Source organism: Heloderma suspectum, chromosome 7 (assembly GCF_057233095.1).
Source record: "Heloderma suspectum isolate Gila_16-S chromosome 7, 16-S_ref, whole genome shotgun sequence".
Lineage (NCBI taxonomy): Eukaryota > Metazoa > Chordata > Lepidosauria > Squamata > Helodermatidae > Heloderma > Heloderma suspectum.
Window position 1 is genome coordinate 34,523,787 of NC_139464.1, and position 25,549 is coordinate 34,549,335.

Sequence of the window (25,549 nt, forward strand, 5' to 3'; positions counted from 1 at the left end):
GCACCAGGTTGGGGAAGCCCACTCTGTCCACCAAATCACTGTTGCTGTGAACCACTTTCAGGCTGAGGGCTGAATTCCATTTCAGAGAAGCTCGCAAAGGCCACATTCCAGGGGTGGAATGTGGGGTGGGCAGGGCCAAAGATAAAAGGGGCAGGGCCAAAACTACCAGCATATTTTAGTTTAAAGCTCTTACTGTCAGGAACTAAGTCTTAAAAGGAGGCATTTCAACCTTTTAGAATGGGGAAAAAACTGCACAAAAGCTGGGAAACCACCAAATGATTGGCTGTTGGGGTAAAGAAGGCACACACCCTGGGACCCCAGGCAGGCTGGATTTGGCCCATTGGCCTGAGGACCTGCACCCCTTCTGTAAAGAATTAAATGGGCCTAGGGATGTACGAAAATCACTTACCTTTCGGGGATTATGCTGATGGTGCAGGGGGAGGCGTTCCGTCCCTCCCCCCGGAATCCTCGCCGGTGGGGGAGGCGATCCGTTTCTCCCCCCCTGGAATCCTGGCCAGCCGGCTGTGCTCCGCAGCGATTCTGCTGAGCCGCCGGCCGGCTCCGCCAGCAGCCGGACATCCAGCCGCTGGCTAGCAGGGACGCAAATGGCAGTGGCCGTAGCCGCCGCCATTTGCGTCCCTGCAGTCAGCCGTGATAGGCTATGTAAATCTTTACGTAGCCTATCACGGCTGATTAAAAAAAAAACAAAAAAAGCGCGTACGGAAATGGCGGCGCCCATGGGCGCCACAATTTGCATTCCTTATTTTGGCACGTCTTAGTCTACGTAAACATTTACGTAGACTAAGACGGCGAAAATAAGGGGAACGCAAATAGCGTAGCATCTACGCTATTTGCGTTCCCCTTATTTTCGCCGTCTTAGTCTACGTAAATGTTTACGTAGACTAAGACGTGCCAAAATAAGGAATGCAAATGGCTGCGGCCATGGCCGCCACCATTTGCGTATGAGTGTTGTTGTTGTTGTTTTTAATCAGCCGTGATAGGCTACGTAAAGATTTACGTAGCCTATCACGGTGTTTTTTTAAAATCTAGCCATGATAGGCTATGTAAATCTTTACGTAGCCTATCACGTTTTTTTGTTTTTTTGTTTTTTTAAACCTGGAAATGGCGGCGGCGGCGGCCGGTCGGAAGACCGGCTGCGGCAGCCACCGCCACTGAACCGCCGCCGGAACCGCCGCCGGAGCCGCCACCGCCACCGCCAGGAAGATCCCTCCAGGTAAGTCCCGTCCCAGGGGGATGGTGGGGGGGTGGCGGGCCTTTCCGCCACCGGTTTCGGGGGGCCGAATGCGCTGGCATTCCGCCTCCCCAAGATCCATGGCGGAACTTTCGTACATCCCTAAATGGGCCTATGTACTTGGTTTGCATGCCAAAGGCACATATTCCACTGTTGTATTTTTAAAGGGGGTGCCAGGGTGGTCATGATGAAAAGTAGCTACCTCTAAGAGCAGCCACAGCAAATGCTGCTTTTTTGCCATTGAACCTTGAATATATTCAAGAGCAGGTTACTGAGAATCTACCCATTACACACACAGAAAGCTGAGATGATTCCCTGCCAATAAGCAATGAACATTGCTGGATGTGCAACGTTCCTACGTTCTTCACCATGGACACTATGGATGAACGTTAATTGTTTGGCCAGATACCAACACAATAAGTTGAAAAGGTCAGAAGTGCATTCAAATCCTGTGGTTCAGGAAAGATGTTCTCCTAATTGAGGCAGCCTCCATGCAAAGAATGCATTTAACTAGGCTGAGCCCCAAGGTCAAGTTGTTTTAGTTCTCTAAAGGTCTGCATCGCACACAGACAATGCTTTGTATGTGCTATTTAATTAGGTGCACACAAATCACTGGAGGACTCCAGAGTTAGGAGAAGTTAAAAATTACTCCAAACAAGATTTATTATGATGGAGACCAGAGCCAGCCAGTCACAGTCTGCTCCCAGGGAGGGGTCCTCCATGGGATCACGACTGGGATTGAGGCTTTCAATTTATATGGGAGATATATTTGCCTTCATTGCAAGAGCTATCTCAAGTATTCCATTTGGTCAGTCAGTTGAATTGCACCTTAGAACAACAGACAGAAACTTGTACAGCCCCGTTCTCATCTCCAGCAGTCTACCATTGCCATTAAGATTAGGTTGGATACAAAGAACTCTGTGCTAGTGTGATGCTGCAGTAACCTCCACCAGTAATGCCACAGCAAGGAGAGGATGTGAAATTTTCAATAACCCATTTCAGAGCATTGCAGAGGGGAATCAATGATTTGGGGACCCCAGAAAAGGACAGATGGCAGACACGTCTGTGACCATAGAGCAGGGCGTCCCCAACCTTTCTCAGTCAGTGGGCAGATTTGGGATTATGAGAGTGTTGTGGGTGCTCTCACAAAATGACTGCCACAGGAAGGCTTGCCCATTCATAAAATGGCTTCTATAGTGGGTACGGCTAGTCCCAGAGATTTGCATATGGGCATTTTATGAAAATCTCTGTCCGTTTTTGTTCTCTTTTTTGATGATGCATTTCCTCTTTTTTGGCAAGATATAGGCAGCCACAGTAAATTCTATTGAACACAGCAGGTAGACATACATAGGACTGGACTGTAAAAACTGCCTTTGGTGCTTCTTTCCTTTATTGGCCTCTTCCAAGCCAAAATTGCATTATATCTCCTGCTTATATGCATCCAAGTCTCTTTATTACTATGAAGCACATCAATCAAAAATATTTATAGGGGTTTAGAAGAACTAGAAAAGTTTGCGAATCCTAATTTCAGTACTCATCTTCCACCTGGTGTCTAATGCTAAAATTGCAACTAATTGGAAATAGAAATTAAAATATCTCTCAGTTCTTGAAATAAACTCATTCTTGTTAAAGCTGGGCAGAATCTCTAGGAAACAACAGCTCCCCAGTTTCTCATTTATTATTGCCAGTAGATTTGCTGTGTGCCTAGCTTTTGTTTATTCTCCCCCCAGTGCTGGGATAATTCCAACAAACTAACATGAACCGCCCAGAGAGCTTCGGCTATTGGGCGGTATAGAAATGAAATAAATAAATAAATAAATAAATGCAAATAAGAAATGTAAACACACCCTCAGTTCAACAGACCAGTAAAATGTGAACAACGGAGACTTGCCTCGGAGAGTTGCTGTTAAAGGACAAGTGCAAAACAAACAAACACGAAACAACACAATAAACTGTAGGTTAAATTTGTACATGTTAGGGTGCAAGGCTGGCCCTGTCATTAGGCAAGATGTATCCCTTGCTCAGGCAGCAGACTGCGGGTGGGGGCAATTGCGGGCCCCCCACCCCACTGCCTCATCCAACTGCATGCTGCTGATGCCAGCCATTGGTTGGTGCTGGCAGTTGGAGCAGCAGCTGGCCCTCCCGTCGTGCACCCCCTGCTTTCCCATACTGCAGTCACGGGTAGGGATGTACGAAATTTCCCTTACTGCAGTCACGGGTAGGGATGTACGAAACTGTCTCCACCGGGTTCCGCTGGGGGGGGAGGCGCTCCCTCCCTCCCCCCAGAATCCTGGCCGGCTGGCTCCGCTCCACAGGGATTCCACAGACCCGCCGGCCGGCTCCGCCAGCAGCCAGACATCCGGTCGCTGGCTAGCAGGGATGCAAATGGCAGCGGCCATAGCCGCCGCCGTTTGTGTCCCTGTAGTCAGCCGTGATAGGCCACATAAATCTTTACGTAGCCTATCACGGCTGATTAAAAAAACAAACAAAAAACCACGTGTACGCAAATGGCGGCGCCCATGGGTGCCACAATTTGCATTCCTTATTTTGGCCCGTCTTAGTCTACGTAAATATTTACATAGATTAAGACGGCAAAAATAAGGGGAACGCAAATAGCATCCGCTACGCTATTTGCGTTGCCCTTATTTTCGCCGTCTTAGTCTACATAAATATTTACGTAGACTAAGATGGGCCAAAATAAGGAACGCAAATGGCGGCGGCGGCCATAGCCGCCGCCATTTGCGTACACGCGGTGTTTTTTTTTAAAAAGTCAGACGTGATAGGCTACATAAAGATTTACGTAGCCTATCACGTTTTTTTTTTTTAACCTAGCCATGATAGGCTACGTAAATCTTTATGTAGCCTATCACGTCTTTTTTTTTTTTTTTTAACACTGGAAATGGCGGCAGTGGCAGCCGGTTGGAAGACCGGCCGCCGCTGCCCCGCCGCCGGAGCTGCCACTGGAGCTGCTGCCGCCCGGAAGATCCGCCCCAGGTAAGTCTCATCCCGGGGGGGATCCGCGGGGGGGGGGGGAGGCCGTTCCGACACGCAGTTCGGGGGGCCGAATGCACTGGCATTCGGCCTCACCGAGATCCGTGGCGGAATTCTCTGCCATCCCTAGTTACGGGACTGGTGAGATCATGGTTGATCCTGCAAGAGCTCAGTCGAACTCTCCTGCAAAGTGCTTGACCTCTCGCAAGACCCATCAAAGCTCTCGTGAGAGTTCAGGTGAGCTTGTGTGTGAACCCTGCAACCAGGAGGGGGCATAAGGTGGGGCATGCATGGTGGTGGGTGCCAGGCAGTGAGATACTTTGGGCTGGGGCTGTTAGGGTGGTTGTGTGTCCTACTTTACATAGGACAGCCCTCTATTTAAAGATGTCCTCTGTTTGAAGATAAAGAAGTATCAGAAGAGGCAGCAAGGGCCTTGAAGTTAACAACAACAACAACTGGTGATTGGCATTCATCATCATCATCATCATCATCTCTATACTGTCCAATAAGTTCTCTGGGCAGTTTACAAAGACTAAAAATATTAAAGAATACAGTATACAGAGGTTAAAAGCCACACGAACAGACAATATACACAAGACGACATATCTAAAAGAACTTCAAGCAAGCAACTCAAGCAAGCAAGCCTAACCATGAGACAAATCTCATGAAAAACATGGTTGTTCAGGCAGGCATTTGGGGTGGGCTAGGGTAATTTTAGAAATGTGATGTTTTTAATGTTGAATTTTATTGTGTAAACTGGTTTTATTGTTTTACATTGCCCAGAGTGGCTGGGTGACTGGCCAGATAGGCAATTAATAAATTTAATAAGTAAGTAAGTGAGCACCTGAACAGCAGGCTGAGTAGGTACACAGGTCACTTGGTCAATGTTTTCTCCATTCTGGAGAACCAAATTTCGTTTTAAATTATAGTAATTATCTCTAAATGTGCATCTACACATAAAAATGAGCCTAGGCACATTTCAAGCAGATCTGCGCCCTCTTTTCTCCTCCTTTTCATGGTGCATTTCCTCTGTTTTTTGGCAGTGCATCAGTGGCCACCTTAGTGCAACTTCGACATATAAATCAGCAGCCACATGGGCTGTGTGTGATTCTCTAACTCCCAGATTTCCACCCACACAAGCAGCATCTCAGTGCTTGGGGCTGGGCTGTAGCTCAGGGGCAGAGCAGCTGCTTTGCATGCAAAAGGCCCCAGGTTCGCTCTCTGATGCCTCCGGGAAGGGCTGGGGAAGTCCTCTATCTGAAACCCTGGAAAGCTGCCAATCCATGTAGAGAAGGCTGAGATAGGTAGATGAATTCCCTGACTCTGTACAAGGTGGCTTTCTATGTCCTGTGACTACAGTTCTGTCTATTCTATGCTATTTTTGAACATTAAAGCTGTGATCCTATACCCACTTACTTGGGAGTAAGCCCCATTGACCTCGATGGCACTTACTTCTGAGTAGACATATTATAGGATTGCATTCTTAATCAGGTTTCGCAATTGTGGTATGAACCAAGCTTGGAGCTGGGATTTCCTTCTTTATGTGCTCTGTCCAATAACTTGTCAACAAATAAAGTTCATTTTTCGCCACATTTCATTAACACCAAAATCTGTTTCCAGCAGGTTCCAAGATGCTTTGGCATGTGGGACGTTTGGGTTTCTTGAATCAACGGCTCTGTAGTTTCTCTCGTCTTGAATTTCCAGATATTGGAATAGAAGAGGCTGTTACAACACCCCCACCCTCACCCCCGCTGCCCTACTGTAGCTTATTTGCATGAACTTTGCTATTAAAAGGGCTTCTTCTGCATCTGGATATACTGTTTCATAGCTTTTTCAGGGAGTGGCAACTGAGTGCAATACAGATTGGACTGAGCAGAGCATCAACATCTTCACGTTCTTAAGGATGTTTCCATAGCGGCTGTGTTTGGATATAGGGGTGTACGAGAATTTCAGTTCATTTTCCCAGTTATCCAGACTTGCCCTGTTTGCAATCCCAAATGCAAATATGCAAATGGAAATGCGTGTTTTGAAAAATGACTGCACATTCCTGAACTTGTGATAGCATTAGAAAAATGTGCAATTTGAGGGGAAATGTGCACTTTGAAATGCAATTTAAACACACACGCACAGACACATTTTCACGCTTTAGTCCATGGGGGGTGGGGAGAGTGTACTTTTGAAAAATGTGCACAGAAATGTGCACTTTTCCCATTCAAAATGTGTATTTTTCCTGTTCTAATGAACCAAAAAATGTTGGAAATGAAAACAGGAGTGAGGTGAAGGAACTTCAAAGTGAAGTTCGGAGAATTTCAGCAAGCTCGAACATTCCTGGTTCTCCCATCCCTATTCGGATGATCATATTCCAGCTTAATAACAACATGCCTCTTGGGCATGCACACAGCTCCTATGCTCCTACCTTCACATAAGTGAGCAAACCAAGCAGGAAGTCTTCCATTAACTATAGCTTCTCATTTCCCACAAACTGCAAAGCCATGGTTAACCACTTCAGAACTGACTTGGATGCCTGCATGGAGAAGGTGGTTGGACTCGATGGTCTTGTAGGCCCCTTCCAACCCTACTATTCGATGATTCTATGAACAAGCCTGGATATTAAACCATGGCTTGAAATTGCTTTAGTGTCCAACTGCATGGAAGATGGTTTAGTATCCAAACTGCATGTTTTTTTGGTTCCCACCATGAAGGGAGGGGTGAAGGGGCTGTATGCTCATTCATATCTTCTACAGCAGGGGTGTTGAACCTCTTTCAGCCTGAAGACTGAATTCCATTTCAAAGAAGCTCTTGGGGGCTGCATTCCAGTGGTGAGTGGGGTCAAAGGCAAAAGGGGTGGGGCTAAATATACCAGCATATTTGAGCTTAAAGCTCTGACTGCCAGCAATGAAACTTTAGGAGAGGTATTTCACCCTTTTAGAATGGGGGAAAAGCTGCACAAAGACCAGCAAACCATCAAAAGATTGGTGGTCAGTGTAAAGGGGTGAAAGCCAGGGGAAAAGGGCATGGCTATCTGGGGAACCATGGAAGACCAGATTGGGACCCCAGAATCACTGGATTTTGCCCCAGGCCTGAGGTTCTGCACACGTGTTCTATAGGCCTTTGCTTGTGTCCCAATGATGGTGGAGTCATGTCTGATGAGGACAAGAAATGGGTCCTTCCCTGTGACCATAACTATGTTCTGAGAGACAAAACCATTCCATTGTTTTCTTATCAAACTGTGATGACCCATTTCATAATATAGGGGCATGTTCAGAAGAAAGTTTTGCTATGTAAAAAAAATAAAAGAAATAAAATTTACTTTATGGAATGTAAGTGCTCTTATGAAAAGGGGGGTGGGAAGCACAGTAGTTGAGCCCTTACTCCATCCAAATATATATTCCTGCTTAAAATGCCAAATCCCCATTTAAAATGTGAATGTGAGAGTATCTATCTATCTGTCTGTCTATCTATCCATCCATCCATCTGGATGGGAGATTCAGGACAGATAAAAAGAAGACCTTCTTTACACAGCACATAGGTAAACTATGGAATTTGCTACCACAGGATGTAGTGATGGCCACCAATTTGGATGGCTTTAAAGGCCTTGGGGAAAAGGCTATCAGTGGCTATTAATCCTGGTGGCTCTGTGCTACCTCCAATACCAGAGGCAGAGAGCCTATGTATGCCAGTTCCTGGGGAACATGGGCAGGAGGGTGCTGTTGCACTCATGTCCTGCTTGTGGTGGGCATCTGGTTGGCCACTGTGTGAACACAATGCTGGACCAGATGGACTCTTGGTCTGATCCAGCATGCCTATTCTTATGTTCTTATGAGGCTGGTGGCTCCAATTTCTGTGGGGCTGTAAATCCATTCGGGGTTTCAGTCAGAACCAACCAGAACTCTAAAGTAGCTACGCAAGGTGTCAAACTCTATCCTCAAAATAGTTGCAGCATCTTGGATAGCTCCTTTAGAGTTCTGGCTGGTTCTGACAGAAACCCAGAATCGATCTACAGCCTCACCAAAATTGGAGCCACCAGCCTCCATGGATAGATATGCATTTCTTACATCAGAATGGTTGATGGTTAATTTTTAGCTGGTCCAAATAGATATCCAGCAGCAAATGATTATGCCCATTGCATCAATATTCAAACACCACTCCCCTCTGGAAAGGAACAGATGTTACCACCTACTAGAAGGCTTTCACTGACTAAAGCAAACAGTGCTTGGGTAAGTGCATCCATATTACTGAAAGAGATAGTGACTGCTTTGAAGTTTGCTTAAGAGGTTTGAGGAGCAGAAGAATCTTTGTTAAAAGTCCTCTGACTTACTACAAGGCTCTATAAAAAAGAGGGGGTGGGAGAACTCTTTTTGGTGGCCTGGGCTGCATTCCTCAGGGGATAATCTATTGGAGACTGCATGCCATGTGAGTGGGGTCAAAGCCAGTGGTGTGCAGAACCAAAAGTAGGTGGGGCCAGCCCCCGGTCTTTTTCTGTCTCTCTCTGCCACCCCCTTTTCCCTCTCCCTCTTTGCCCAACAGCCTGCCAGTGGAGCGACAAATTGCTCTTGCCGGAGATATCAACTGATTGCTTACAGAGGGCTTTTGAAATTAGGCCAAGGGCTGCTACTGGAGATCTTTTACCCTAAGTGAACTGAACCAGGAAGCTTTTGCATGCAAATCCCAAGCTGTACCACTGAGCCATTGCCCTCTACACTGGACAAATTCTATTGCCTCGCTAATAGCACCACTGTGTTCTGTTGACACCTCCCCACCTTTATTCATAACTAATGGAGGGAACAATCCTATGGCCACTAGTCAGTGGCTAGACAGCCATAGGATATCTGGTTTTCCAGGAACCGACCTCAGAGCCCGTGCTCCAAGGTCGGTTCCCGGAGAACCAACCTTCCCCCACTTCCGCGCTGCCTCGCAGGCAGCATGGAAAAGCCCCGTGCTCCGCACTCGCAAGAGGAGCATGGAGTGGCCAAAATGGGGTGTTCCTGGGGGGCATTCCGGGGCGGGGAGGGTGGAAATGCTTGTACAACACATCCAATATATTATATGGCAGCCTCTACCCCCGCTCAGCCCTCCTGGTGCTAGACAGCCACATCGGCTGTATAGCTGAAAATGCAGGGCAGGAGGAGTGCAGAGCGAACGATCCTTCAGAGGCGGCCACGTATCTGCACAGGATTGTGCCCTTAGTCTGCAATCCTAGATCTGCTTGTCTGGAAGTAAGCCTCATTGAACTCAACAGCACTTACATCTGAGTAGACATGTAGAGGATTGTGCTCTAAGGGGCCATTAGGTGGAAAACAAGTCCATGCTGAAAGGTTGAAGGAACTGAGTAGGTTTAGCCTGGAAAAGAGAAGACTGCAAGAGGGAACATGATACTTCCAGCAAATCCCAGAAGGGCTGTCACACAGAAGAGGTCAAATACATGTTCTGTGCTAAGCCTGGATGAGATCGAATAGGCTTCAGTTACAACAGGCTTGGGCAACTTCCAGGAGTCAGGAGCAGCATTGCCCCCCAGGTCCCACTAGGAGCTGCACCCTTTCTCCCACGTCCCCTGCTGCCAGACCAGCAATGGGGGCAGTACAAAGAGGCTATCTTGCTTTAAAACAGCGCCCTTTTGCTGCAACATCCGCACCACCAAAACGTGGCACCAAACCACTGATTTCTTTCCTTTCAAAGGAGCTTTTCCCCCCTGCCTTGGTGCCACTGAATTTCAGTGGTGGGGCAAGTGGGGGCTTCACAAAAGGCCAGGAAGGCTGCATGTGACCTGAAGGCCATGTGTTGCCAAACCTGAGTTACAGGAAGGTAGATTTTGGTTGAACATTAAAAGAAACATCTTGATGGTAAGATAAGTTTGATAATAGAAGCAATTACCTGAAAGGGCAGGGGTTGGATTCTCCCTTACTAGAAGTCTTCAGGCTCAGACTGGACAGGCACCTGCTGGAGATACTCTAGCTCTGGATTTTGAGCTCAAAACTGGACTAGATGGGGGTAAGTAGATCTACAGGCAGGTCTCTGAGAGATTCACAGTAGATTGGTCGGGATTTCTGACTCCCAGTTGTTTTAGCAATAGCATCACTAAAATGATTCTCCTGCTATCCTAAATTATACTGCTGAAATGAAGAGAACTTGGGGTAATGAGGAATGGATTTTTGTGTGGAAGGACTGTGAACTCCATTCAGTTCGGTACTCAAAACAAGTTCTTGGGCTGGAAATTCTTTCATTATAAATGCATGTGTTTTGCACAAGACTCTGTTTGGTGGATCTCTAGGTTCTAGAAAAAAAAAAGCTAAGTAGATCCCACACTCTTGAAGTCTGCCCACCACTGGACTGGATAGCTTCCAAGGCCCCTCAGGTTCAATGAGCTGATGACTCTAAGCCACATCCGTGACTTCCCAGACCTCCACAGTGAGAACAGAACAGTGTCCACCATGGGATGCCTAGAACTCTGCAGCAGCCAATCAATATATAGATTGAGTCTAGGCTGGCAGCTCAGATCTTGGTTTGATGATACACAGTTACATTTTCTACATCTTTTCTAAGTGGTAGCAGCAGTGTGGTGGTTTTGCTGCTGCACAGAGGACCCATGATAGGAAATATAGTAAAAGCTTTGAAGAAAGGAAGGAAGGGATGCTATCAATGCATGTCATTCAAAGTAAAGTATCATGAAGTATGGATGTTGGAGAAATCCATTTGGGACACGGGTTCAATGGGTTTTCTCAGGCTCGCCCCCTGGACTTTGTTTTGGTTTCTGCTGCTGCACCTGACTTGATCTGCAGTGAGTTGGGCAAGTTTGCAGATTTTCCAGGAATTTTGTGCATGGGGGGGAGGTTCTGCAATTTGCACAGATTTCTCAGCAATTTGTGCAAATTACAGCCAAATTCGCATGAATTATGGCTGAATGTGTGTGATTTCCACAAATTCAGCTGTAATTTGTGCAAATTCAGCTGTCATTTGCACAAATTGTAGAACCTTCCCTTGCAAAATGCACAAAAAAGTTCCTGAAGTTTGTGGAACAACCCACAGCTCAGCTCACAAGTGCAAAGCAGGTCGTACATGCCGCAGAACTCAACTGAGCCAAAAAATAAGTTGATTTCCCAGTGGCGGACATCCCTATCATGAAGAGAACCCCATCCCCACCCCAACCTGAAATGTCAAGTGAATACTACAAAGGTGATAAGATAGAGATAGTGAATCTTCATGGTAGATGACCACCTAAATGACATCTGAGAACTCCAAGAGAGGCATTTTGCAAGGTTAAGTCACAAGGCAGCTCTAACTCCCATACCCAAATACACCCTATTGTGATGCTTAATGTACAGAATTAGTTTGGAGTTTGATGCATCAACTGAAAATCCAGTTCTGGAATTGTTCCATGCGTACACACACTTGTTTTTCTGGAAAGGGACTTTACCATTCTCATTCTTCTGGCTAATCATTAACTTTTCCCTGAGTTAACAAAGAGATGTCTTGGGACATACAACTTTTTCCTACCCCACCCCCCATATTTCATTTGCTAGCTAATTTAAATCCCCCCCATACAAAATATTTGGGGCACAGTTTATTACACATTTTGTTTTGTTTATAACTTTTCCTCTCTATTGTGTTGCTTTTAAGAACAGATGTTCTTAAGGGAAACAAATAAAACCACAGAGCCTGGTATTTCAAAATGAGACACTTTGCCTCAGACAAGCAGGGGCATGAGTAATTCTATTGTCATCTTCATGGCTCTTAAACAAACATATACACACACAGTATCAATGACACTTAGTGGTCCAGTGTACGTGGAATGAGGTCTCAGAGGGAAACAGTTCCTTTCTTCCCAAAGAAATATGGCTGGAACCATGCTCCAAGCAGTACATGCATGGCTGATACCAAAAATAGCACATCTCATTCCAGCCTCTGCCATCTGTAGTAGAACTTGTGACAATCCACATTTCCCCACCTCCTTCACCATTAGCAGCCAATGATATGGGGCAAGAGTGGGGAAAAGGAGAATGTTGCGATATCATAACAGAAGAGCCTTTTCCAGACACTTTTAATGTGTGCATAATGAACACACATGGGGGGGAGGCTGGGGGGGGCATGCATGGCAGTGGTATCAAAATCAACGGCCAAACATCATGAGTGACAATCCTTTTGACAGCTGGACTCCAATTCTGAAATGTCTGTGGGATTCTACATAACAAATACCTCAAATATGCGTAGGACCTTAGCCAATGCTCCAACTTCTTCTTTGAGAGAAAAAATCAAGGAGATTGCATTGCTCTGGGCAATGCTTTCTTCAATGTATCTGGATTCCTATAAAATAAATATGCAGTGAATTGTGTGTCTTCCATTCCTGGAAATTAACAGCACTGAAAGCAAGAGTTCAAATAGGGTATGAGTGGCCCAAGTCTAATAGACACTTTTTCTAAAGAAACACATCAATGACAGTTTTTGTATATATCTATTGGTTCCAAATTTCAGCATAGTAGATCTGGCCTTGGGATGGGAGAAAAAAATGGTTTACTTTGCAGTTTAGTACAAGTGTACGTAATTTGGCTCTTTCAAACCAATACGCAAACCAAAACTCAGTCATCTTTCAAAATTCAAAATTCCCCAAATTCTGCAATGGAGTCCTTCAATTAAAAATAAAATGGATGCAAGAATTCATATATTAGGGTACACACAACAGTGCATATACTCATGAAAATCATATGAAAATGCGTTAAATTAGGAAAATTGCTTGCAAATATTTTTGCATGTTAGGCAATTGTGTACAATAATGTTTATTTTTTTCTGATATGGATTTCCCAGAGAAGGATATTGCTGGTGCCAACTAAAGTAAGAAGTATTTTATAGAAGCCAAGCTTCCTAGATTCACAAAGCATGCTGCAATACCCAGGCTCTCTTACAAGGTGATTCTAATACATCTAATACATCTTTCTATAGATTTCAAAACTATTAAAAGAAAGAAGAGCTCTTGAAAGTTTTTGCCTCCTCTACAATAACCTTCACAAAATTTAAGCTGCAAAGACTTGTGGGTGGGTGGGTGGGTGGAAGAGGAGGAGAGGAGTTTGTTATAAAGCTGTAAGTGAAGCTACTCTATCTGTAAAATGTGGCACATCTTTTACATTTGACTATTTTATAGCAATGAGGACTAGCACCTTACTTTTTAAATAGTAAATATACTATTTAAAAGCACCTTACTTTTTAAATATACACATACAGTATATACACATACAAAAAGTAAATCTGGCATCTTTGAGTCTATTAAAAACACAGTCAATATTCCTGGCTGCTGATTGTTCAGTCTTCAACAATGAATGGAGCGGTACGTGTTGAGCCAGAGACAAAAAGAGACTCTTAATAAATGGCCAACATTGCTTCTAGCAAGTATCAGTTGTGTTCTGGTATTTGTGCAATTCAACCATTGTCTTGGACCATATCAGTGAAGCTGGTGAGGAGGCCTTACCAAATGTCAGGCTAACCCTTTGCCAGAACTCTTTTCCCATTAATGCTTGTTGCAAAAATAAAAAATAAAAATGGGACAAACTCAAAACATCTGGGCCAAACTCAACATTCTGACAAGTCTATTGCATGGTCACAAGATCTTAGGGTGAGGATTGGGAAATGTCTTGGCATGAGAAGCTAATAAAAACCATTCACTACAAGTAGGATGTCTGAGAATTCCGCCACGGATTTCAGTGAAGCTGAATGCCAGTGCATTCAGCCCCCGCGAAATCCGTGGCGGAACGAAGCCCCACACCCCACACCACCCCTCAAGGCGTGCAAAACGGAGCACTTACATTTCGCTTCCCTGTTTAGGCTGCGATAGGTTATGTAAATACTTACATAGCCTATCACGGCTAACGCAGGGACACCATTTGTGTCCCTGCGGAGGCCATGATAGGCCATGTAAGTATTTACGTAGCTTATCATGGCAAAAAAAGGGAACGCAAATGGTAGCCGCAGTAGCTGCCGCCATTTGCGTTCCTGGTTTTTTTTGCCATGATAGGCTATGTAAATATTTACGTAGCCTATCACGGTAAAAAAACAGGGGCGCAAATGGTGTAGCGGCCGCCATTTGCGACCCTGTCTTTCGCCGTGATAGGCTATGTAAATATTTACGTAGCCTATCATGGCCAAAAACATGAACGCAAATGGCGGCCGCTGTAGCGGCCGCCATTTGGGTCCTCAGGCTCCAGACGCCTGCGAATGCACCCGGCTGGTGGCTCCACGGAGTTGCCGCGAAGCGGAGCTGGCCAGGTTAGGATTTCGGGGGGAGGTGCGGAGCGCCTCCCCCCCACTGCGAATCACCCCTGCAAAAAGGTAAGTGACTTTCGTACATCCCTAACTACAAGTGATCTTGCTAAAGAAGAAGTTGGCTACAGAATCGGACTCAAAGAGTGCTTATCAATGGGACCTTCTCAAACTGGGGAGAGGTAACGAGTGGGGTACCGCAGGGCTCAGTCCTGGGCCCAGTGCTCTTCAACATTTGTATTAATGACTTGGAGGAGGAGGTGCAGGGAATGCTGATCAGATTTGCAGATGACACAAAATTGGGCGGGATAGCTAATACTTTGGAAGACAGAAACAAAATTCAAAGTGATCTGGATAGACTGGAGAGCTGGGCAGAAAACAACAGAATGAAATTGAATAGGGATAAATGCCAAGTTCTGCACCTAGGAAAAAGAAACCAAATACACAGTTACAAGATGGGGGATACGTGGCTCAACCACACTACAAGCGAGAAGGATCTTGGAATTGTTGTCGATCACAAGCTGAATATGAGTCAACAATGTGATGTGGCTGCAAAAAAGGCAAATGCTCTTTTGGGCTGCATTCATAGAAGCATAGCTTCCAAATCCTGGGAAGTACTAGTTCCCCTGTACTCAGCACTGGTTAGGCCTCATCTGGAGTACTGTGTCCAGTTCTGGGCACCACACTTTAAGAAGGATGCAGACAAACTGGAGAGGGTTCAGAGGATGGCAACAAAGATGATCAGGGGACTGGAAACAAAGCCCTATGAAGAGAGACTGAAAGAACGGGGCATGTTTAGCCTTGATAAGAGAAGACTGAGGGGAGATATGATAGCACTCTTCAAGTACTTGAAAGGTTGTCACAGAGAAGAAGGCCAGGATCTCTTCTTGACCATCCCAGAGTGCAGGACACGGAAGAATGGGCTCAAGTTACAGGAAGCCAGATTCTGCCTGAACATCGGGAAAAACGTCCTGACTGTAAGAGCAATATGACAATGGAACCAATTACCTGGGGAGGTGGTGGGCTCTCCCACACTGGAGGCCTTCAAGATGAGGCTGGACAGCCACCTGCCAGGGATGGTCCAACTTGGATTCCTGCACTGAGCAGGGGGTTGGACTCGATGGCCTTGTAGGCCCCTTCCAACCCTACTATTCTATGATTCTATAAGTGGCAAAGACATTGGAAACACCTGAAGACTGGTGAGAGGTTGCACAATGTTTTGAGGAACAAATCTTGAACAAGTTTGTTTGGAAATCCAGCTGTGGAGGGGATATTTTTTACACCATTCCATTCCCCCCCCCCAATGAAAGTCAGGACTCCATTATTCAGATGCCACTGTGGTAGTCTAGGGTCTTTTAACTTCAAACACATCAGTTTAGTCTACAGGAAAAAGCTGATCTTTAAAACAGGCTGTAGCCAAACAAGAGAGAAGCACACAGAAGCTGAAACAAACATTGACACTGACCTGGTTCGCACGACAGGACAACTCACCATGGCTGATCACCCGTGGTGGGTTGTTCTGTTCTGTGAGCCTTGTGTGGCTTTCCTCAGGGTACCTTATTTTTCTTGAATAAGCCACCCTGGGAACCCATGGCTCATTGCAGGGTTGTTCATACCCATGGTGGCTTCTCATGACGTCCAAGCCCAGCAGGGCGACTTTATCCTGGGTTGTTGGGAATGGCTAGAGAGCCACCCGGCAAGAGAGGCAAAAACTAATGCTGTGCAGGGACCACCCAATCAGACTTAGAAGCTGCTTCATGGCTTCAGAGGTGAGCCCAATTTGGCTCGGGCTGATTCAGGGGCCCCCCAACCCAACCCTGACCCCGAAGTGGGATTCGGCCATCTGAATCCCGCTTCAGGGGCCCCCTGACACCCCTGTGCAAATGATGACTCCCTGCAACAAGAGCTAGTGTGTGCCCAGGGCTCAGGAGCTGGGGGAGGGGCAGTGGCAATAGCAGCAGCGGTGATGGTGGCAACAGCGACTCCTGTGAGTCACCTCAAGTAAGGAGCTGGAGGCACTGGTGTGGCTGAGCTGGGCTGCCGGAGCGCCAAAGCCCACCAAGTGCTTCAGAGAGCGCTGACCTGCTCCAGGTCGCTTTGTGCCCCCTCTGCTTTGCCTCGGAAGGGGCTCCAAATGGCCCAAAGTGGCCCGCTTCTACTCAGGGTTCAGGATCAGGCCTGAGGCCGAAGCAGTGCACAGCCCTAGCAAAAACCCCTGCCGCTCCTCATGATCTCACTAGTGTCACCACCATCATTCCTCATCCCTTCTCAATGACCTACACCCTGTGCTCCTAAAAATTGAGAAGGACACCAGAGAGTGTCCCAAACACATTCACATTTTTTTTCCAGTCCTATGCAAGTGTACAGGAATGAATGGCTGCTGCTAGGAAATTTGTGTAATTTTCCCTTCAGTTTTACTGCTCTGCCATGACAGATGTTTACGTTTAGCGATTCCATGCACTGCCCATATGTATTGTGGCAGTTAGCAAAAGAGACCAATGGAGGGAAGTGACAAGCACGAAGGGGTGGGAAGCCAAAAGTGGCTGATGGGTGCAGGAGAGAAGGAGATTTAAGGGTAGTATGCTTACTGCAGTAGAACAAAGGTGTTCCTTAGCAAAGGAAGTGCCAAAATGGAGGATGAAATTGACAAGGACATTGACAAGAGGGAGATACTGGTATGCTTTGCTACATAGTGGAGAGGTGGTCTTGCACTCTTGTGCAAGAGCACAAGATCCTGAAAAGAATAAAAATAAAAAGGTTGTAAATATGTTACTGTGTTCATAAGGGCTCAGAAAATTAATTTCATTTGGCGATCTGATGGGGAGGGGGAATTCCCCTTGGGAGCTGGCAGCCCAGTGGACCAATTGCAGAAAGGGTGCACTGCTGATGTAGGGACTGAGGAAATTAGAAGTTCCGCTGCTCATGTCCTTCAGTCACATGAGAAAGACCCGAAAGGTGTCTTTCATCAGCACCACAAGAATGGGTGTATGGTATGGACTCAGGTCAGCTCCACGCATTAAGACTGCAGCAGGAAATCTTGGTATTGTACCTGTGTTTCCCAAAGCAAATATGCAACATGTGGATGTCACACACAAGTAAACAGGCATCCTTAAAAAAGTGTGTAAGCATTCCTTGAGGCAGATTTCATATATACATTTATACTTGTGTATGGGATCTACACATTACACTCTCATTGTCAGAAACAGCAGTATAATACCTGTGTTTCACTGCAATGGTCCTATCTGTGTATATTTGCTCTACCAATTCAAACCACTTATGCAAAAATCTTTGTCATTATGTATTACATGTGAAAAAGTGCTATGACCATTAGCTCTGCTCACCTTTCTCCAGAATGATCTTGGTAAAATTATTATGACTGTGATGGGTTGGCAACTTTTCAACCAGCTCCTGTTAAGTGTGCATTTAACAGCAACTTCACTTGCAGGAATTAGCAGGTAAATCTTTTCATAGGATTGAGAAAAATGCTATCGCATACAAATTGCTATGGATCACGCCACCATTAAAGGCACAGGTACAGAAGCTGGTTGAAAAGTTGGCAGTTCTAAAACTAGTAACCGTAGTAAAATGCTTCTTTGCATACCTTACTATTTATTCATTACCAATATTTAGATGCTGCCCAATAGCAAAGTTCTCTTAGTATAAGGGACTTACCTGAAGCGTATCTCCATTCATGTTGCTGACCTCTTTATCCATTTTCCCCCAAAGCAATAACGATCTGGAGTTTTGTAACAGGAAGGAGAGATTTGGTGACCTTACCGTGTTTGCAGGGACTTTTGTGTACAATGTACACAGTATTTAAAGTTGAGTTTACAACTGTAGGGTCAGCCCCTTTCTTTGATCTCTCCCCTTCTTTGGTAGGGTTTGGGTAGAGGTGGGGCTTTCTTGACACACCCCACTGCACCACCCCCTTCAGGCTCATGAGGCACAAATTGCTTACCCATGTGCAATGAAAGCCACAAAATTGGAGCACCTTTTAGCTTCAACATATGGTTTCTGTTTGGATGGGCAGCATGAATTAATTTTCTTCCCTTGTGGTTTGTACTCTGCGGCATTTTAATTTCAGGTCTTTGAAAACTGTGGTCTTTTCCCACCCATGTGAACAAACAATAACAGGATGTCGCCTTCCAGCTTGTAGTATTTCCATCTATGCTTAAATTCCAGGCTTGTGTATGTAAAGAAGCCAGTCTAGGGTTTTTTTTAAGTGGCCCAGAAATACAACTGTTTTACATAGAAAAATCAATCAAATTGTAACCCTTCCATACTATTATTATTATTATTATTATTATTACTACTGTGGATTAGGGATGCTGGAGAAATTTGAGAGGGATTAAAATGAGCTTGGATTTCTAAGAATCCGACCTGTGGAATCCACTGTGGAGTGAACCCCTCAGGCTGTGTGGAGTCTATGGACTTTCAGATAATTATTTTACTTTCCAGAAATGTACGCATATAAATCTGTAGAAAAATACATAAGTTTCTGCTGAGGAAACATTGAATGGAATGGGGGACATACATTACACTAAATATTACACACTGAGGTAAATACTGACGTAAATACTGACGTAATTATTTCTGTATTTTTCCACGACAAAATTTTTTTTTTGCATCCATCTGTGGGCAGATGACGGAATGAAAGGTGCCTGACAATCCGCAAAACATAGATGGAGTGGATTTTACACAGTCCGTACATCCCTACTGAGGATAGAGTTTACACATGTATTTTGTGAAGGCAGAATGTGGTGGCAAAAATCAAGTGTCAGTTGGCTGTGTCATATTAAAAAAAATGTTTAAGAACGGGTTGCTCATTGAGGCAGCAAAGAGCAACAGCTCTTCATGCTTTAAACAACAATAAAATACAATAAAATTTAAAAACTACTAACGGTAAGGGTCACAATCCTACCAGGATAGGTGGCTGCCTCCAAACTCAGAGGCAACCACCTATCCAATGCAGGGCAGGAGCAGCATGGAGGGGATCATCCCCCCGCCCCCACATTTCAGCCACCCTGAATTCAAGGCTAGAGAGCTGATTTCAGCTGTCTAGCCACAGGAAGTGGGGGGAACAGATGCCCAACAATGCATAGGAAGCATCAGAATGGCACTTCCGCCCTCCCTGCCCTGGGACCCCACCAGGACCCCATTTTCGCTGCTCCACGCTCCTCTTATGAATGTGGAGCATGGGGCTGGTCCGTGCTGCCTATGGGAGGGGGTGGAGGTCGGTTCCTGGGAACCAACCTATTCTATGGCCGTCTAGTCCCTGACTAGTGGCCATAGGATTGCGCCCTAAGTTGTTTTGTAGAAATAAAATTGATAAGCAAATTAAGCAATCCTTCAGGTACCCTGGACTTATACTGCTTAGGACTAGAGCACCTGAAGGACTTTTGCCTTCTTCTAGATGAACCTACCTAGTATTTAAGATCTCTTTCAGGTAGGGATGGCGGAGAATTTCTCCCCGAAACTTCAGGGGGCCGAGTGCCAATGTGTTCGGCCCCCCGAAGAAGTTTCGGGGAGAAATTCTCCGCCCCCCCCCCGGGACGGGACTTACCTTTCCCGAATGTCCCTCCCGGCGGTGGGTCCGGCCGGCAGTTCATCGGGTCTTTGTCAGGGGCGGGAGCGGCAGCCGGTCTTTTGACCAGCTGCCGCCGCCGCCATTGCAATAAAAGAAAAAACAAACAAAACCCCCCCGTGATAGGCTACGTGACGATTAATGTAGCCTATCACGGCTACATCTGCAAAGTCAGCCATGATAGGCTACATAAATCGTCACGTAGCCTATCATGGGTGACTTAAAAAAAAAAAAAAGCGCGTACGGCTAATGGCGGCCCCCATAGGGAGCCGCCATTCACGTTCCTTATTTGGTTGCTGTAGTCTACGTAAAGATTTACGTAGACTACAGCGACCAAATAAGGAACGCGAATGGCGGCTCCCTATGGGGGCCGCCATTTGCGTACGCGCTTTTTTTTTTTTAAGTCACCCGTGATAGGCTACGTGACAATTTACATAGCCTATCACAGCTGACTTTGCAGATCTAGCCATGATAGGCTACGTTAATCGTCACGTAGCCTATCACGGGGGCGTTTTTTTTAAAAAAAACTTTTTATTTTGCGGCCGGCCGAGGCGAGGCGCCTCCTCCCCGGCCTGAATTTCGGCCGGGCGAGGCGGGAAGCCTCCCCCCTGGCCTGAATTTCGGCCAGGCGAGGCAGGAAGCCTCCCCCCCGTCCTGAACTTCACAGGGAGAGCAGCGAAGCGCCTCCCCCCCACCGCGAAAAGCTGCGAGACCAGATAAGTGACTTTCGTGCACCCCTACTTTCAGGACCCCTCTCCAGGTATCTCCATCTTCAGAGGGCAGGAGAGTAGCGATCTTGCGCACAGTGTCCTATCTTTGGCCTTTTCTTCCATTGGTGGGCCTTGGATGGACTTCCCTGACTGCAGTGGGCAGCAGCAGCAGTGCTAGGGAGGCCATGTGTCCTCTTTTACAAAGAATGGTCCTCTGTTTGAAAGGCTGCCAGAGGACCGTCCTCTATTTGAAAGGCTGTCCTGTCCAAATCCAGTTGGAAGATAAAGAACCCTAAAGATGTGTAGTTTTGTTGCCCATCAACCATTAGCACCTGGACCACAGACTGAACAGGCAGGCACACAAGTCACCTGGTCTCCGTCTCCCATGCTATGCTGAGACTTACTATGTTTCTATTTAAATTTTAATACTTTCTAAATCTGCATCTTTACACATAAATTTGCACATGCACATTTTATGCAAATCACTGTCCTCTTTTGTTCTCATTTTTGGTGATGCATTTTCTCTTTTTCTCAGTACTTTTACTGGGCCAAGCCAAAGGTTGCAAAATAGTGTGTAAGCTTTCAGGTTCTCCAGAACTCTTCATCTGGACAGATGGCAAACAAAGCAAGAGGAGGAAAAGGGCTGGCGCTGAAGCCACAGAGTCTGCATGTAGGATGGGGTTGCAGACATTCAACTTAGACTCTGCAAGACGCAGTGATGGTTTCAGGTTGCACCCATGACTGTCCCTAGGGCTGCTGGGATGAAGAAACAATGGGTGATTCCCTCCCACTTTTGAAAATATGAAATCCAGCTGCTACCCAGACCTGTCACCATCCTTGGGTGAAACACACAGGTTTCTTGGTAGGGGGAAAACAGAAGTAGAGGGAAAATTAGACAGTTCTTATGTTGACTATGCTGGAGATAGCTGCAAAACAAAGCGACCTCAGGGCCAAACTGCATGTCACAACAAACGTCTTTCAAAAGTGGCTGAAACTGGCCACTTTTATTTTGAAGAAAAAGCAGTCAGTGCCTCCCCCTGACCCAATCTGGGACATGTTTCCAATCTGGATTGGACCCAGCACCAGTTTTCTGATGAACCACCTCCCCTGTCCAGCTGCTATTTGCCAACAAAGGTGCTGTTCATTATTTATTTAATTTATATCCCACCTTCCTGCCAAAGAATGGCACTCACAGTGGCTAACATTAAAAACTGAATTAAAACAAAATCATAATTAAAACATCATCTGAAAACAAATACATTAAAAGCACCTTGGATAGCTCCTTTAGAGTTCTGACTGAAACCTGGAGTGGATTCACTGCCCCACTGACATCAGAGCCACCAGCCTCCACTGCAACCTAACCTCACTCAGCAGGGAGTTCCACAGCCTGGGAGAGCCACCACCAAAAAGGCCTTTGAATGTGCTGTTTGTTTACTGCTAAGAGCACATTCAGGAGCAAACAGCAGGGGGAATTTGGGGCAAAAAACAAAGCAAGTTCCTGCTGTGAAGTATGTTTTGGATTGGGTTGCTGCATGTCCTGGATCAGGGCCCCGCAGCTGCTTCCCCCCACCCCCCAAATAGAAATGGCCAGTTTAAGCAGGGTTTTTTTTAAACTGTCTTCATTGTGATACGTAGTTTGGCCCTGAAGCGAAAGCTGTGACACTTTTCTGGTAGAGGAGCAATTCCTAATCCCAGCCTGCAACATGAGACCTGTATAAAAATGATCACATCCTGCCAGTGCTTCAAATCTCCACTGCCTGTCCACAGGGTAGGCATAGTCGGGCACCTGCCAAGTGCCCACACCCCAGTGGGGGCCACTGTCAAGAGCCCCCTGGCCATGCTCCTCCTTTTCACCATTACAACCTGCTTGTTTACCTGCCTCTCACTCTGGCCCAGACAATGGTGGTGGTGTGAAGGAAGAGGAGCAGTAGATGCCACGGCACACTTGCGCACTGGCTCTGCCTGTCAAATGGAAGCAAGCAAATGGAAGCGATGATGAGAAAGAGGGTGAGGAGCAATAGCAGCTGGTGACCATGGTGGTGAGAAGGTAGATTCACCGGGGGAGGGGCCCTATTGAGGGCACCTTGCCCAAGGGCATCCAAAAACCTGGAGCTGGCACTGCTTGACTTTCTGTTTCTGGGCGTAATTCTAAGCACCAATTTTTACCTTTAAAGCCCTAAACCAGCTAGGTCCAAAGCAGCTTAAGGACCAGCTGCTCCCCTGTGAACATGGCCATACACTGAGATATCCAGTACAGACCTTACACCAGGAGACTTGTTGTCAAATCCCAGGTAGGGAAAGATGCTCCATGTATTGATGGATGCACCCACTGTCTCCTGTCTGTCTCCCAAAGGGAGGCATTCTGCCTTGGGAGAGGACAAAGAGGACACAGAGCATCCCACTCTGGCTGGTTCAGGCTCCAGCAGCCTTCCCTGCCTAGGACTGAAGCTTATAAACTGGAGCTTCCAGAACCTCACCCAGGACTCAGCTGCAGCACATCAGAGGCATCTAACAGAAGTCATCCTCATGAGTAGGGCCCTACTCAAATTTATGTACTTATGTATGTATGTATTTATTTCATTTCTATACCACCCAATAGCTGAAGCTCTCTGGGCAGTTCACAAAAATTAAAACCAAAGAGCACACAGTAAATCAATATAAAATATAAAAGCATTACAACCACAATATAACAATACAACCAGAATGAAACAAGAATGAAACCTAGCAGCAATGCAGAGATTTAAAATACATATTTAAAACACAAAAGCTAAAAAACCTAGAAAGCTAAAATGCTAAAATGCCTAGGAAAATAGAAAGGTCTTCCCCTGGCGCCAGAAGGAATGCAACGTAGGTGCCAGGCAAACCTCACTAGGGAGCTCATTCCACAGCTGGGGTGCCACAGCAAAAAAGGCCCTCTTCCTAGTAGCCACCCACCTCACTTCCTTTGGCAGGGGCTTGTGGGAAGGACCACTGAGAATGCTTTTAAGGTCTGGGCAGGCACATATGGGAGGAGGCGATCCTTCAGATAACCTGGCCCCAAGCTGTTAAGGGCTTTGAATGCTAATACCAGCACTTTGAATCGGGCCTGGAAATGGACTGGCAGCCAGTGCAGCTGGAAAAGTACCGGTGTAATATGAGCTCGTTGGCCAGTCCTTGTTAACAATCTTGCTGCCCTATTTTGGACTAGCTAAAGTTACTGGACCGTTTCAAAGGCAGCCCCATGTATAACGCATTGCAGTAATCCAGATGAGAAGTTATCAGAGCATGAATAACTGTAGCTAGGCTATCTCCTTATAGATATCTGTATAAGGGCATGGTTGGTATACCAGCCTAAGCTACTCAAATGGAGTCCTTTAGTCACAAGGAGCCTGCTTTCCCAATTAAGCCCTCCTTCTCACAGAGGTTGTTCTTGCCTGCCCCTTGAGACACTGATGCTCCCCAGGGCCAAGCCTCTGTCTGCGAGGCAGAGTTTCTCTCCTCTTCTGGGGATGGACCCATGGCCATCTCCCCCAAGGGGCCAGGCTCCTCCTGGTCTTCTGGCATGGGCTATGCTTTGCTGTTCTTTGTCTCTGGGAGCTCTAGCTCCTCCTCTGGAGAGGATCCCACCAGCAGGGGCATCGCGGAGAGGGGGATGCTCTGGGAGGCTCTTGGAGTGGTTGACTGGGACCCTCAAAAAGGCCCAGAGGGTAGGGATGTCAGAGAATTCCGCCACGGATCTCGGTGAGGCTGAATGCCAGTGCATTCGGCCCACCGAAATCTGGTGGAACGGCCTGCCCCCCCGCAGATCCCCCCCCCGGGACGAGACTTACCTGGGGCGGATCTTCCGGGCGGCACCGGCTCCGGCGGCGGCGGGCAGTCTTCCAACCAACTGCCGCTGCCGCCATTTCCAGGCTTGTGAAAAAAAAGAAAAAAAGACATGATAGGCTACGTAAAGATTTACGTAGCCTATCATGGCTAGGTTTAAAAAAAAAGATAAAAAGACGTGATAGGCTACGTAAATCTTTACGTAGCCTATCATGGTTGGGGGTGGGTTTTAAAAAAAACAAAATGCGTATGCAAATGGCGGCGGCTACGGCCGCCGCCATTTGCATTCCTTCTTTTTACCATCTTAATCTACATAAATATTTACGTAGACTATGATGGCGAAAATCAAGGGCAATGCAAATAGCGTAGCGGGCGCTATTTGCGTCCCCTTTTGATTCGCCGTTTTAGCCTACGTAAAGATTTACGTAGGCTAAAACGGTGAATGAAAAAGGGACGCAAATAGAGCCCGCTACGCTATTTGTGTTCCCCTTGATTTTCACTGTCATAGTCTACGTAAATATTTACATAGATTAAGATGGCCAAAAAGAAGGAATGCAAATGGCGGCGGCCATAGCCGCCGCCATTTGTGTACACGGTTGTTTTTTTGGTTTTTGTTTTTGTTTTTTACCCAGAGCCCTCCGCGGCCGGAAATCCGGCTGCGGATGGCTCTGGCCTGGCCGGGCCTGGCCGGCTGCTCTGCAGAGCTGCCACGGAGCACAGCCGTTCATTCGAGGATTCTGGGGGAACGGAGCGCCTCCCCCCCGGCCAGGATTCCGGGGGGAGGGACGGAACGTCTCCCCCCCCCCCACCATCAACATAATCCGTGAAAGGTAAGACACTTTCGTACATCCCTACCAGAGGGCGATCTCCCATCTCAAGTTGCTTTTGCTTCCCATCACAGAAAACAAAGGGGGATGGGATGGGCTTAGTTTGGGTCAGGGAGAAACAGTGGGGAATAAAGTTTCT

At 46.5% G+C, this 25,549-nt stretch overlaps 1 protein-coding gene across 1 annotated transcript in view; it reads right to left on the minus strand.

Annotated features, from left to right (window-relative positions):
* Positions 1-18,275, minus strand: part of PAH (phenylalanine hydroxylase) — a 62,356-nt gene extending 44,081 nt beyond the window's left edge. Inside the window, exons 1-2 of the mRNA XM_084809609.1 lie at positions 18,158-18,275; positions 12,434-12,541 (exon numbers count right to left, since the gene is read on the minus strand). Coding sequence (XP_084665735.1) covers positions 12,434-12,541; positions 18,158-18,199 — 150 coding nt within the window. The 5' untranslated portion in view covers positions 18,200-18,275. The remainder of the gene's footprint in view (positions 1-12,433; positions 12,542-18,157) is intronic.
* Positions 18,276-25,549: the final 7,274 nt, after the last annotated feature.